At 41.1% G+C, this 16,305-nt stretch overlaps 1 protein-coding gene across 4 annotated transcripts in view; it reads right to left on the bottom strand.

Annotated features, from left to right (window-relative positions):
* The window catches only part of FGGY (FGGY carbohydrate kinase domain containing), a 211,476-nt gene that overhangs the window by 115,285 nt on the left and 79,886 nt on the right, over positions 1 to 16,305 (bottom strand). For all 4 annotated transcript variants that reach the window (XM_044430203.1, XM_044430206.1, XM_044430204.1 and 1 more), the window contains one exon: positions 2,260 to 2,375. In XM_044430203.1, coding sequence (XP_044286138.1) covers positions 2,260 to 2,375 — 116 coding nt within the window. The remainder of the gene's footprint in view (positions 1 to 2,259; positions 2,376 to 16,305) is intronic.

The raw sequence follows: 16,305 nt of genomic DNA, 5'->3' as shown, positions 1-16,305 counted from the left end.
GGAGGCGGCGGCAGTGGTGGCAGCACTGGCATTTGCCACATTCAGAACAAAAAGATGTACTTGGATAATGTAGACAAAAAAGTAGTTTCACCAGTACATTCAGTTTAAGTTCTCAATTACATAAAAATAGCCCCCAGGTGTTCCAGTTCCAAGCCATTATTAGTCAATCTGGCTAATCTCTCTTAACCTGCTGGATGGACTGGGCCTGCCCCTTTGATAATACAGCCTTCAAAGGTTGGTGACTTGATTTCTGATTCAGAAGTGGAGGAGTGGTTGGAATCCACAGCTGAGATGCCAAGGCTGAATGATCCAGCAGTAAGCCAGGCAGTCACTGACAAGCAGGCATTTTCATGTTCAGTGGGAAATTCAAGTGAACATGCCAAGATGGGTGGGGGCAGGCTGAACATCATTAGCCCAATCAAGGTAAGAGGGTGATCTAACTGGGAAAGGTCACACACTCCAGGTGACTGGTCCATAAGCAGCATGATCTACTTTAAGGATGGAGTCAGCTCTTTTTGGCTTGGAAAGGGGGAGAGGGATTCAATTTGGCATCGAATCCATATCAGTAAGCTGCCAGTATGCTATCTCTGGGTGTGTTTTTGCTCTTAGAAACATAGAAACAGAGTGAGTCAGAAGAGGCCTCCCGGGCCATCTAGTCTGACCTCTGGCACCAGCTGGCTCCGCTCACGACATGCCCACCATGTGGACCTCCAGCCTATCCTTGAACACCTGCACCGATGGGGCCTCAACAACCTCTCTTGACTTCTGCAATAAAGCCAGCCAAGCTTGTCAGTTTTAACATTAAAAAAAAGACTTCAGTTGGATCAGCACACCACACCTGCAATCAAAAATTAGCTGCTTCAGGGAGTCGTGTGCTTGTTAAGGGCAGCTATCAAATTCCTACACAGAAACATTTGCCAGGTTCTGTCCACTGTATCTCCCATTGGAAGTTGCAGAGGACAAATACCTGAGGAGAACTTAGAGCTCTGTTCTCTGCATCATTCCTTTCAAGTTCTGAATCAGTCTATGTAGAAGTAGAAATGGATATTTTGGATAAGAGAGCACTTCACAATATGTACTGTTAGCTGTGTTCATGATTATGAAGTCACATACATTTTGAAAAATGTCTGTCTAGTGACAATGGATTCTTGTAGAAAATGTGCAACTACTCGTACAATGACAGGCCTTAGTTTCATTGTTTATTAAGCTAAAAAGTGGCTTTAAAATGTGTTTGAATACATAATTCCTCCTTTCAAAGGACAGACTGATAGAGCTATCCCTATATCCTGCACCACTACATACACCAAGGTTAACCGAAATGCTGCAAGGGCTTAAATATTTTGTGATTTCTCTCACTGATATTAAGGGGAAAACTGATGTCATCCTTGACAGTACTTAATGTTGACCAGAATTCTTCCTAATATCAGATATGAAACCCAGTTTAAACAGCAATTTCAGATTAATGGTCACCCACCTAGGGAGGCAGCACAAGGAGGGCCAGGATATGTTCTTCAAACCATGTCCAATCTCAGTTTTTGAACTGAGGTTCATAAGGAGCTGTTATTACATTTACATTAACACTTAACAAAAGAAACAGTTTTAAAAAGCACCCTTTCACACCTCTCCAGGCTCTATGTTGATAAAAACTGAGAAGGAAGGACCCATTTCCCAGGTTTGTGCAGATAATTTTTTGACAAGTACCAGGCCATCATGAACTACAGAATGCACAGCATTACATTACAACGTTATTTGATTGTAGAAGAATTTTATAAATTATTTATATTAAAATCAGTACATTCCTCCTCCTATTGGCTTTTTTAAGTTCAACGATGATGATGATGATGTAGAGCTTTGGGGACATGGATTACTACTCTCCCTTCCTACATACACAAAATAATTGAAAACATCCAACTTAGAACTTTGAAGATCCCTGTTACTTCTAACTTTGAGAAACTGTGGTTTGTTAACTGACCAGAGTAGTTTGATCCTACTTTGTTTCAACTATGTTTAAAACAAGTCGCAGCTCCCCAGGTTTAGACACAGCAAGGAATTGTGGCGTGTTCAAAGGCAAAAGCAGATGCTTTTCAATGCTCTCCTCATGTACAAAGCAAGGGAGAAACATGTGAGTCTGAAACTCACCACATCCATACTACATTTTCATAAAAGGAAACCCATCCCCCACTTCACCTGAACTGGACCATTATCAAATTCTGTGAAAGCTATGTTTGTACAATTAAAAAATATTTCATATACATTTACCTATCTTTGCATAATTGTTTGCCACCAGATCTTCTAATCCAATCTGTTTCCAGAAACTATCATCCCAGCCTTTCTCTGAAGAGTACATCCATTTACACACCAACGTACACAAAGACCTGTTGAGGAAAAGAAACATGAATTATATCTCCATACTAACTCAAGGCTCTGGGCTTACATGGAGCAATCAACCTACTTACAGGAAGCCGAGATTCATCTGAGGTAGCAATTCTAGCAAATATATTAGTATACTGACATTAAAACACTTCATTTAAATATTTACATTACTACTCAAAGCCCTTGGGACCAGGCAGCTTAGAAATGTGAATATATAAAGCTTACAATATACAAACAACTCTGTACCTTCATCTAGCCTGGCAACACTATAGGGCTTAATATCAATTATACCATTAGCAGCTTGTTTATGGGCTCATTTTCCAGTGCTACATACGTTAGCACCTGCTAGTAATGCCTTTCTAAAGTGGTGAGTGCACTAGTGTACACAAAAGCAACAGTAAATATAAATGTTTTAGCTATTTTTTACCAAGGACATACTAATGTTGACCTGGGAATTGCAATACTTCAACAAAGGAAGTTCAGAAGGAGATTACGGCATAAAGCTGCTGAATTAGATAGTATCAAGATGTTTAATTCAGTTCATGTAGGTCTGCATAAAGAGAAAGATTTCCTATTCTATTACAACTTAGCAAAACTGATACTGATCCTACTATTGTGAACGTATACACAGCATTTTCTCAGGCTGTACTCATTGCATTTCACGACTACTCTGTTCCCTTTGTATGTCTGTAATGTCCGATAAGATGGAATCTAATCTAAGAAAGTTCATGTCTTAATACATTTGTCAAGGCACAGTCCTTTGCATGCATAGATAAGAAAAAGTCCTACAAATTCCAGCATTCCCCAGAGTTATAGGACTGCTTCCTACATGAATATGCATAGGATTGTGCCCTTAAAATTTCAGAATAACACAAGAACCTCTGTTGTCCTCAACACTAATACAACCACCATCACCCCAACCTCTAAAAGTGAGAAGTGCTTAAAGAAAAAACAACTTCTGGTGGGCAAAAGAATGATTGGAGAATGCAGAATCTATTGTTTGTTTGTTTGTTTGTTTATGATACTTGTATGCCACCCCAGAGATCAAGGGCTCTCTGGGCAGCTCACAAAACAATGACATACCAAATGAAATCAGCAATTTTAAAAAGTGAGGATCCAACATCTTAAAACAATAATTAACATGGTAACAGAAGACAAAGTGCATGGCACATAAAAGTGAACAGTAACGAAATGAATAAAGCATAGTTATATTAAAAACAAGTACAAAATAAAAATATCTTCACCTGGTAATGGAAGCTAAACTGTGAGGGTGCTAGTCACGGTTCCAAGTTAAAACTAAAATTACTGCCAGCATTGCTGCAACCTGTAGCAGCAGAGTGCAATGGCTGCTGTGCTACACTGAAGCGACATGGCATCCCAACTGCTGAGGGCTGCAGGCAACATTTGGGAGGCTTCCCGGAAAGAGAACAGGACTTTGCCCACTGCATATGTCCAGCCCCATCGCACCAACACTAAAATACAAAGGGACATCAAAGCCAGGGAGGGTTGGTGCTGAGGGTAGGGAGGCAGTCTGTGAAATGAAGGGCAGGTGCCATGCTGAAAAACTCGACCTGGGAAGAACATAACTCAGCAGTAAAAGGTGCTCAGATGTTGGCCTTGCAACCTAGCATGAATGGTGGGAAAATGCAAGAGGAGCTTCTCACAAGCCAGGGAGAACCAGCATTATTCAACAGGGCCATACTGCATACTTGTTAAGCAAAACTGTGCTGTGGGGCTTCAATCCTCCACAATACAGGTGAGTCAAAGGGGTTCTTTGCAGATTTTCTGTTTTAATTGAAAAACTGCCAGAGTTTCCTAGATGACTAAGTGCAGCCCCTGAACCTCATAGTATGGGAATCTACTAGCTGATTAGAAAAGACAGCCAGAGAACACAACCCATCATGGGTGACACGATACAGTGAATTGTCACATCATGAAACCACAGGCCATTTTACCTGTTAAATTACCTTCCCAAGCAAAACTATGTCTAAAAATAGGCAAGAAAAGAGTTTATATGGCACACCTGGGTGGATGAAGTGATTTTACATTGGATCAGTGGATGCTGATTATAATTTTCTGTCATTTTTCACCCTCCATGCTAAATATAACTTGCGAGAAGCTAGGTTTGCCCTTGCTGCTTCAGAGTCTCCTTCATTATTAGACTTTCTTGCTAAGGCTGATCAGATACATTAACCAATTATCTGGGTGGATAAATACTTATTATTAGTGAATAAATATGATACACAGGCTCTTATGCAGGAACAGAACAGCAATTAAGATTCCCAGATCTAAGGTAAGAGACCAAGCTCTGACCTGGGAGCTGGGCATCCACACTCAACCCCCTTTTTTCTTCCATTACAGCCAGTGCAGAAAGAATTGTGCTGGCTGGCTGAGGTTGGAAAATTGACCTTGGAAAGAGGGCAAAGGGGATGTTCCAGAGAGGAGGTGACTGCGGGCACTATGGCATGAGCAATCCTGCCAGTGCTCCAGCAACCTCCCCCCCCAAAGCAACTCCAGAGATTGCCTATTAAAATGCAGAGTGGGAAGGTGCAAGATCACCTCACTGATCCTCCCATTCTGCACTGTGCATCAATGGCACAATCATCACAATCACACCTAAAAACATGCAAAAAGAAATGCTGGGATATTTCTAAAAATTATCAGTATAAAGTACAAGTCTCCTTAATTGTCCTAGTTTCATAATATATAAGACTCATAACAATCCATTGTCCACATCAGCCATTTATTCCAACAATGCAAAAGCTCTATATTAACTAATATCCCAAGTAAACTTTTGTTTCATAAAAAGATAAAAGGCACCTAAAGTTACTCAGTTTTCATTTTTGTTATCTAAGTTTATGTAAGTAAACAAATTCTGTTAATTTAACAACTACGGGAATTTTCCATATTTCATAATTCATTTATTGAAAGAAGAGGCACTGGCTGATCTGAATCTTTTAAGAGGGAAACTTTGCAAAGTGCAAATTGGACAAAATAACTACATTCTGACCTACATGTAAGTTTAGGATGTGTGAATTATGAAAGGTCACCTCAAAACATTGAGAGCCAGAGTGGTGCAGTCATTAAGAGTGTGGATCTGGGACTAAGGTGATTTGGGTTCTAGTCCCTACTTGGCCATGGAGCCACCTGGATGAATTATGACAGGTCCCCTCAAAACATTGAGAGCCACTTTTGGCCCAGTCACAGACTCTCGGCCCCACCTACCTCATACACATAGGATATTGTTGTGAGCATAATATTGAGAGGAAGAAGACAAATATATAAGCCTCCATGAATTCCTTGAAAAAAGGTGAGATATAAATAAAATAAATAATAAAATAAAAATCTAGACTGAAAGAAATTCATAAGCATTCCTACTTTCAAAATGTTCCTGCAGTAAAATATAGCTCTGAGAGTGAGCTGACTCCAAGAGAAAGGGAGTGGAGTTATTATACATTAAATCAGGCAGACACTCACTAAGGGTTAAAGCAGCTGAAGGCAGGGCTGTGCAAACTGCAAACCATGTCTAGTTCCTTCAGAACCTCAGACTTCATGTTGAATCATGCAATGGATTTTATAAGAGCCACCAAGTGGGTTTTTACTTTTCTAACATAAATTAAGAAAACAAAGGTAGCTGTGTTGGTACATGAGGGCAGGGGGAAGGGGAGCCAAAATCCAAGCTTTATTAGGAGCAAACAAGATCCTACAAAATTATGCAAGTTTTGACCTCCTTGGGCAAAAAGGAAGAGGACATGGTAAATAAAGGCCAGAAAACTGGTGGCAGATTCTGTGGAAACTTGCACAATTTTGGTTGGTCTTACTCAAGGCATTATCCTCCTATGGATTTTGGACTTTTTCCTCATGGACCAACATGATTCCCCCACCCTTTCTTTCTGCCATATGTACTGCCAAAACTGATATTTTAAAATTGATCTGCTTTGTTAATATAAGGACTGACATGTTTCTCTGCATTTCTTTTCTGTGCTGCCACAGGAACCCTTGGTTGAGCAAGAGGCTGATCAGAGTTGCTCCAAACTTTGTGAATTCAAAAATGGAAGTCAGTCATTGCTCCTTCTTCTCGAAAAGCAAGCTATGTGTGATCTGCTGTCTTCAACATCTAGCACTGGCTAATTCTTCATTTTGAGACTGGATCTATCTAATCTGCAGAACTCATAATCATAACACCTGCTCCCACTTTTTTGGCCTTCTGTCTTTCACAGTCTTCCCACTCTTTTGTCTGAAGTTCTGAAGAACTCAAAAGCTTACAGGATATTGTACAATGCTCACTGGTCCCAGTAAAGATCTTGTCCAGCTTTGGAACATGAGTTAAGTTTGCTCAAGCATTACTGTATGTTCAGCCTTTGGAAAAGCGCGCCCACAGTTTTTCTTGTTTGAAAGATACCAAGCCAAGAATCTGTCTGCAATACATTACAACACGGTGTTTAATATCACTGCAGTAGAGATAAATCCATTCTTCAAGGCCCAGGGTGGATAACTACAAGCAGAAAAGTTTGACAAAAGGCAAAATACAGGTTAGTGATGAATGGTTTTAAACCAGCTTTTCACACGGTTTTCTGTACAACTCCCAGGATTCCTGATTATTAGCTTTCTGACTAGGGCTAATGGGAGTTAAAATCCCAAACATACAGGGAACACCAAGTTTGGAAAGGTTTTTTAAACTCTGGCATGGAATAATCACCTATTCAATGAAGGTGGCAAATCCTCATGGCTCCAACAATCCAAAATGGAAGCACTAAGAATAAAAAACTATAATAGGACAAACATTGAAAGGGCAAAATGTAGAAATGTGTATGTCTCTGTGAATACGAATAAAATACGAATAGCATGCAGTAAAATTTTCAAAACAAAAGAAACCTTTGGCAAGGGACAGGGCTTTCAGCACCCAGGATGCCTACGTAATGACTTTTCTAGCACAGACCTATGGAAGTGCCAGTATTCCTCCTGCCCCACCTAAAATTGTCCCAGACAGAACATTCAGCACATTTAAACCCTCCGGCGAGCCTTTGTTTTAAACAGAGCTGGGTGCCGGTGCTGTGAAAGCCTTGAAAGAGCCACAGGTCATCATGTAGAATAAGAAAACAAGCAACCATTCCTCACAACACTGTTGTAAAAGACAAGAACATTCATTTCAGGAAGATTCTATATTACAGTTACAGATCCAATGCACAGATATGTAATTTGTGTCTGATGTAGCTGTGTTTGTTTTGTAGGGTTATTATGCTGCAGTAGGGTGGCTGATGAACAAATGAAAAGCGGATGAGAAGCTTGCCGCGATCTGGTCAGCACCAACAGCAGCACAAAGACACCTGGATACTCAGAGCCATACTTCATGAATGGATTTATAAAGAACATAAACTTCCAGCTACCCACCAAAATTGAACATCGGTACTGTCCCAAACATAGGTGCCAGTTGTTGGTGCCTTCAATTATTTATTCACTTCTCTGGGAGGCTTAATTCTCCCCTTCCTCTGCTTCCCTGTGTTTGGGAGCTAGTATAGATTGCAAATGCCAACTCAGAAGAAAGAACAGGAAATTCTACATTTACCCAAGTTTTCTAAGAAAAAATAGAATTAGAAATGATGATAGAAGGATAGGAGGAAGGTAACTAGCAAGAGGAAAGGAAGCAAACTGGTCAACCGAGATCAAACAAATCAATCAAATATACTGGGAACGTTGCCATATTCCCCAGTAGGCTGGCTTTTACATGGACGTTAGCCATGGTGTCCATTGCCTGCTTGCGCCATTTGCAGGCCAAAATCCCTGGCTTTCATTAAAACCAAAATCTCTAGCCTTCATATAACCAGAGATACGAGCTAATATGTGTAGGAATTCTTCTTCCCAATTAGTCAACATCCGTTTTCCAAGATTTTAGCCAATGAGTGAAGTGTGTCATGCTTCCACTCAAGGAGTCCACGCCTAAGAGCTGCATTCCCTGGCTGCAAGGGTGCCCTGGCTCCTGAAGAAGACACAGGATCAGGAGTCCAGGAAGGAGGCACCCTGGCAGTAGAGGTCAAGGCAGGATCCTTGAGGGTGAATCACGAGAATGTTCTCTTTCCTCAGAGACACTTGGAAGAGTCCAACCAGTCCCAAGAATCTCACCACTTAAAAAGATGCGCACAAGTGCTCCCTCTCAGGCTAGGTGCAAGATTCCAGGCCAGCCCTGTATAATGAACTGCACCTTGGAGTATGGGCATATTTGTCCGTAACAACATCTACCTCAGTTTCTACACCAAGGACCCTTACCCTGACCTCGGACCCTGGTGGCCTTGACTGGACCTTTCTGTATGATCTTGGACTGAAACTTCCAAGCCAAACTTCTAATGAATTATTGAACTGCTGACTAGTTGAAATGGACTTTGGGCTGCAAAAAAGGAAGTCTTTTCTGTCTGTGCCTTAGAAGCACTTTCTCTGGAATTTGCAACTTCCTTGCCTGACAGATTGTTTGCTACTCTCTTAATTGCTTAACTTGACTGTGAAATAGTAGGGTGAATTCCTGGCTTTATTGCCAGCTGCTAATTGAAGCTGACCATAAATCAGGGCAAAATCATACCTGATAGCCACGCAGAGACCACAGCGATTATCTAGAGTGCAGATAGGCTATGATGTAGTGTGTGGGCTGGTAAACCAACCACAGGATTTGGAGAATTAGAAAATTATTTAGGTAATATGCAAATGAGATCATCCAGATTTGGAGAACTGAAGTATGGCAGCCCAACCCCTAAGTAACACATTTAAGGAAAAGCAGATTTTGTTTCTCTTTCTGTATTCAGTGATTTAAAACAACCCTGCTCATTTAAGACACATGCTTTAAATGACATGCCCTGTGGATTAATAATTATACAGTACAATATTGCAAATTGTGCTTGCTTACAAGTACCCCTCCATATATACCAACTTAGACTTTTAAGCCTGAATCCAGAGAAGGAGAAAGTAGCTGGGCCCAGCAAAAATTTGCCATTTTGTCTTGGATATGTCTTTCCCCATGAAGCACCTGAGCCTTCCTGTATAGCTATAGGAACTCTCCTGTGAGTTGACCTTATCTGTTGCTTACAGCAGTTGGGATAGGTGATGTGCATGTTAACGGATCTGGAGAGTTCCTCCCCATTGGCCAAACACACTACTGGTACCATTTCATTAGTGAACCAGCCCTTTTCAACTTCCTCATAATATGCAGGGCCTAGAGCGAAATGATCCTTGTTCATTTACAGTCTTTCACTATACCAAGATGGGCAATCACTTTTGACTTAAGGAGTCAATTACCTCTCTCAGCACCAGTTCAGAAGGCCAAATGATACCAAGGGGCCAGGGCCACACCCCACCCCAAAGTCCTGTCCCCTTCCATGATGCCATCTACCCCTGTCATGCCCTCTTTCTTTAAAAAAAAGAAAAAGGAAAAGGAAAATCCATGTAGAGAGTAATGGAGCTCCCTACTTCTATTCCCACAGAAAAAGTAAGAGTAATTGGCCCTTAGCCCAAAGAGATTGCCCTCTTCTGATGTAGCAAATGGCTGTGAATCAAGAATATCTTCCAACAGGTCCTGACTGAGTTGTGCTCCTTCTTCCCACAATGCTTAGGATCACATCCTAATTGAGACACAAACATCACAGGAGGACATTTAGCCAAGATCTGCAGGGCCTGGCCAAGTAGCTCAGAAGCTTTGCATTAACAGAGCACTCTATACCAAGTTGCCACAATTTGGTATCATCCCATTAACCAGTTCTTTAATATTATTTAGAAGTTGTTCTATCTATTAATATTTGTTAATGTAAGTGTAATGTAAATGGTGGGGGAAATCTCCAGCTGAGGTCAGACTTTGTCTCCTACTTCAAAGGGCAGGATCCTCACTATGCTATGGTCACGCAGTCACTGTCTAGGAGCATGGCAGTGCTCCTGAATTGCTGCACACCAGTTTTAATGTTCTCTCCTAAGCAGAGGGGCAGAATCATCTTTAGGAGCTGAATATGGTAAAGTAGGGTAGCCTTATCTTTGCAACAGTAGTGAAAGGGTTCAAGGACAAATTAAGTAAAACAAGCTCACCTGGAAACCCAGTGGTTAATTTTTGCCTGTAGGGCACCCTTATCAGCATACTTGCATACCTAATGTCAATAAATTAGGTAGAACACACACGTTATTTGCTAGCAATGAATAACAGAATGTGTTCAGATTTCAAGAGAACAATTTTTGGGTGGCGGTGAGTGAGCACATTCATTGCCCACTAGCTGCAGAAGGTAGCAGAAGGTAGCTAGTAAGAGAATAGCCAGTGGAGCCTCTATCTCCTCTGAAATCAGGAGTCCTCAATCTTCCGAGCTGTGAAAATGGTTTAGGTGGTACACATTGCTTCAGTCAGTGTCTGTGTCACATCTTTTAGCCAAATAACAATGCATGCTGCAACAGTCTATGCTGCTAACAGAGAGTTCAATTAGTTAACTGCATAAAATGACTGTAGCTTAAATTGGATAGGCGACGGCACAGAATGATGAAAGAATGAAAGACTAATGTACCTGTTCCCCTCTTAGAAAAAACAGGAGCCTGATGCCTCCTCAAACTTCAACCACCACAACCTGGATTAAGTGAAACGTCCTCAGTGTTAAAACTGGAAAGTCAGTGGCAGCCTGTACAAAATTTAAGAACTCTCTTTTTGCTTCTGGCCACATGCTCTGCCCTCCATGTCCAACACAGCCACATCAGGTCATTCAAATTTAATGAAGTATTGTTAATCTTAAACAATGGTTAGTGGAAACAAACCAACTTCAAACTATAGTTTACAAAGCAGGCTTGTTTCCACTAACCAAACTTAAGAATAAACACAGTTTAGGATTCAGACAACATTCAAATATGTGGTTAATCTAAAAAGGAAACAGAAACTTCTGATCTACTCCAGGCTGAAAACTGGTTCTGTGTCCATTAGAAAATCTCCTAGGTTTTCGCAAGGGCTCCTATGCTCCTACCAATTTCCTTCTGCACAAGTAAAGATTCTCACAGTACTTTTTAACTACACTGCTGCATAAATATTGTATCTCAGCCAGACATGCTGTTTCACAAAGTACAGAATTTTACTGTCAGGGGGAGAAGAATGCTCTTGCAATTTTCTACACCAACATGTGCAGTTAATCTTCTCTGATTTCAGCCACTCCCTGGAAAGAGTCCATGTTACATTTAACACTGGACATAGTTTCAGAATGGATAGTGTACACAACCAGATTGTTTTCAAAGACAATGTAACAAGATAAACAGAACCCTTTAATCTCTGGGAATACTCTAGCAGTCTTTTACTCAAACTTGGCAGTGACCTTTGATTAACTTCTTAAAGCAAACAGTATAATAAAGAGTATAATTTAGAGAGAAACACATAAAGCGTGCTCACTAGTATAGTGTGCTAACTATACAGCACCTTGCAGAAGTAATCAACATGCTTTTCTACATTTTGTTGTGTTACAACCTGATGCAACATTGTGAAGTTGCAAAATATTTTTATTGTGCCACAAAAAATGGGGTAAACACAAGCAGACTAGCACTTGTTGGTTGCATACATATTCATCACCCTGAGTCGATACTTGGCAGGAGCACCTTTGGCATTCATTACAGCCCTGATTCTCCTTGGAAAAGTCTTTATCAGCTTTGATCATCTGGATCCTGCCATATTTGGCTATTCTTCCTGGAAAACTGTTCCAGCTCTTCCAGCCTGGATGGGGACCACTTGAGACTTTGGTAGTAGGCCACACATAAATGGAATTATAAATAAATAAATGAATAAACTTTCAAGTTTTGCCAGAGATTCTTCATCAGATTAAGATCTGGATTTTGGATTGGGAATTCTAAGACATCCGGGGTCTTTTTAAATGACTGCAGTGCTACTTTGGCTGTTTGTTTAGGACATAACAGTACTCCAGGGGATGCTCATAGACAGTTATAAGCTGTGGTGATCTAGTGCCTGAAGACACCCTGTCTGGAGGCACAAGATGTGGTGCAGGAGCCCACCAGGACTGATTGGCTGCCACCACAGAGAGTAAAGCGCACTTGTTCTCAGTACCCAAGTACCGAGAACAATTTCCCTTGGGGCAAATTGACCAAGGATGCCAATGGGGTCATTTTTGTTGTGCTTCTTTGCAGCCTGGTCATGTTCTTACGAGAACACAGCTAGGTCATGAGATGCACTCAGCATGTGGCATGCAATCTCAGTGTTACCAGAGTATAACATGACCCCAAAACATGGGACATTTCTAACGAGTCTCCCGCTTCTACCAAAGCACACAGTCCAGGTTTTAATGAAAATGGGGTAAAAGGTTGATTAAGGATTCAGGAAAAGAACAGACCTGGAAATCGTTTGGTCAGACATTGAGCACACATCAGTAAGTAGCTTAAAGTGGCAAATCAGTTTCAGCGCACAAACAAAAAGCAGTTCAAAGCAGTAAATTTGTGGCGAAGAACAAACAAAAAAGAAAATGCAACCTAGTTGGCATAACCCTGCACTAAACTGCCTACCTCGTCCCTTGAAGACCCACTGTCTCTGTGGCAAAATTCTTCTTAAGTCTGTATTGTGTCTTCCCACCTTTGGTTGGGGATAAATCACACTAGGGCACATGTACCAGAGAAACCTTGGAGTTTCTGCCCTACCTCAAGCTGCCTTACTTTCAGGAAGACTTGCTCCTGATACCTGTGCTGTAAGAAACCCCCCCTCCCCCAGTAGAATATGTCTCCCCCTGCTCCTTGTCTGTATGCTCGCTGACTGACTAGTAATGGCTCATCCACAGCTCTGAGATGGATGCTGGTAGATTCTCATTGTTCAGGCACCTGACCCTTTTACTATTGAATAGCTTGGCCAAGTGCTTGGTCGAAGCGGGGTCATCTGCATAGGAAAAGAGATCTTTCTGTTCCGTGGATCCATTCTGTGCTCTTCCACACTAGAGACATTCAAGATGCAGACAGACAGTTATCTGAGTGGTGTCCTGGACGCTAACCCTGGAGCAGCAGGGGCTTGGATATGATGGCCTTCTTGGCTTCTTCCAACTCAACTATTCTATGATTCTATGAATATGACCTGACTGAGTGAGCCACTCCAGACCAACCATAATATATTCCTTCATTCAATCGATCAATTTATATGCCACCCCATTAGCCATATACTCTCAGGCAGCTTGCAACATGATAAAATCCACAATATATAGTAAAAACAATAAACAATAAGAAATAATAGTTAAAATCAAGTATTACAAGTAATAAAACTGATAAAATGAATAAATAAATATCATGACATAGGCTCAAGAAATAAAAAAGATATAAATCAAATAAAACAAAATATCAGTATCTAGCATAACTTCATAGACTCATACAAAGCAGCAGCATTTAATAATATAAAATCTTTAAAATCATCATTAAAAATCAAGATCAACAATTCACCCATCAAATATTGCTATTTCTGTACAATTTTATCCTGGCATTGTTTTGATATGCTTTCTAACAAAAATATGGAACCTTCCAGAAACAAGTGTATTTAATCTGAGATTACATGGCTCTGGAATTGCACATGCACGGATTCCATGACTTACAGAATGTAGCTAGTCACATGCAGTATTCAGGGGGTGAATACTTAAGCAAGCAACAAGTGCCAGTTCATTTTTGTTTGCTTACATGTAGTGTGCCACAATTCATCACATTGTTGAGTAGCTTGTGTGGATTAAGTTATAGCAATGCCAATTAAATCCATTTCAGTTCCAAGCTGTAACAATACAAAAAATGGAAAAATCAAGGGGGCATGAATAGTCCTGCAAGGCACTATACAAAAATGTATTTCTATTAAAATATGGAGTCTAATATTTATCTGCACATATCGTCATATACTGAATTTCAAAACCTGTGCTTGTAAGAGTCCAAAATCTCTGCTGTAACAGATTCAAACTATAGGCTTCCTGATAATCAGTGTATATAGTAAAACTACACATAGAAACTGCTTTATATTGCAAGTGTTGGGTTGAAGCAAGATTTAATCATGCTTTGCCAGGATTCACTGGAAAAAATGGGACCCCTTAGCCATTAAATCCCATGTGCCTCTTCCAATGAAAATGGATGTTGGATTCTTAAGCCAAAGTGTTAGGGCAATGCCAATTATAAACATAATAGGCACGACATGTGTCCAAAAAGCCAGCACAACTGCAGTTCCCCTGTAATACCATTCATAGGTTTATCTGTTGTGCTAATTCAGAATAAATGAATGTAGAACAGGGATTACATGAAAACATGCAAGCCAATTATTTCAATGCTCTGCATAGCTATTTCCCAAAAGTTCCAGTACCATTTTTTATAGGTCAGCTTCCAGATAGCCTGAAGTGCCTGATCCTGCCTAATCTTGGAAGCTAAGCAGGGCTAGGCCTGGTTGAAATCTGGATGGGTGACTTAAAATGTTGTGAACCTCCTAGAAGCTTCAGCTATGGGCAGTATAGAAATGTAATGTGATGTGATGTAATGTAATGTAATGTAATAATAATAGCACTAGAAAAGTCAATGCAGTTGATGTTCTACAGCTGTTTTTGGACCACAACTCTAAAAGTCCCTTCCAAAGAGCCATGTTGGATATGCTGATGGCTCTTGTAGTCTAAAATACCTGGAAGGCACCCAGTTGCCTACCTTGCTGCCAATAATGGGCACACTGTTGAAAGGTGAGGATAAACAGTGAGGAGACTCGTCTAAAAACATTGTGTGGTTTAACCCAAAGACCAGAACAAAAGTATAGCACTCTTAATTGTACTGGCTACCATTTTTGACAGATGCCTGATGCAGGAGAAGGAAATGAATAATTCATTGTGAAGATGGTTCTTGCTAACTGAAAGCTGTCAAAATCCATCTCCCTTTCCTTCATTTGTGCATCTGTCACTGAGGCTGAGTGTCAAACTGCACATAGCCAAAAAAAAAAAAAAAGGCTATTGTTAAACTGATGAAAGAATTTATTTCGACAGCAGTAGAGGCTCCCAATAGAAAGACTTTTTCTCCTGAAGGGCATCATCTATAATTCTGGCACCCGTGTGCTGACAACACAAATATCAAACAACTGAGTGAGCATTATCTTTTTAAAGATGATATAAAACTGAGGCTACATTGATGAATTAGCCAATTCTAATCCAAAGAGCTTTATATAAGCAAAAGTCTATAAAGATGTACACAAGTACACTTGTCAAACGTACAATAATTAAACATGACCCATTCTTAACTCAGGGAGATCAACGATATGGAGATCCCCCTCAGGAACAGGTCCTGCACACATACATGGATACTGTTTGCATACAAAGCCTCAGGATCAAGAAGGAAACATGCACATAACACGCTTTCCCCAGAAATGCCTTCCAAGAACAATGCTGAAAAGTAACATACATAGAAACACAGAAAACAGAGCGAGTCAGAAAGGGCCTCCCAGGCCATCTAGTCTGACCTCCGGCACCAGCCGGCTCCGCTCACGACATGCCCACCATGTGGACGTCCAGCCTATCCTTGAACACCCGCACCGATGGGGCCTCAACGACCTCTCGTGGAAGCCCATTCCACACCCTCAGGGTCCTGACTGTCAGGAAGTGCATCCTGGCATCCAAACGAAACCTTGGCTCCCTGAGCGTTGCTCCGTTGGAGTGCGTTCTGCCTTCCTCTGCAGGGGAGAACAGGTCTCTACCCATCTCCGTGTGGCATCCCCTCAAATACCTGTATGTCGCCAACATATCCCCTCTGAGTCTCCTCTTCTCCAGGCTGAAGAGACCCAGTTCCCTCAGTCTCGCCTCATACCCCATCCCCTGCAAACCGGCCACCAACCTTGTGGCCCTACGCTGCACTGACTCCAACCTGGCTATATCCTTTCTGTAATGAGGGGCCCAAAACTGAGCACAATACTCCAGTTGCGGGCGTACTAGAGTCGTGTAGAGTGGTAGTAAT

The sequence above is a fragment of the Varanus komodoensis genome, unplaced genomic scaffold (assembly GCF_004798865.1).
Source record: "Varanus komodoensis strain SLA01 unplaced genomic scaffold, ASM479886v1 scaffold20_1, whole genome shotgun sequence".
NCBI classification, from domain to species: domain Eukaryota; kingdom Metazoa; phylum Chordata; class Lepidosauria; order Squamata; family Varanidae; genus Varanus; species Varanus komodoensis.
This window is presented reverse-complemented; position numbering and strand designations above follow the sequence as displayed.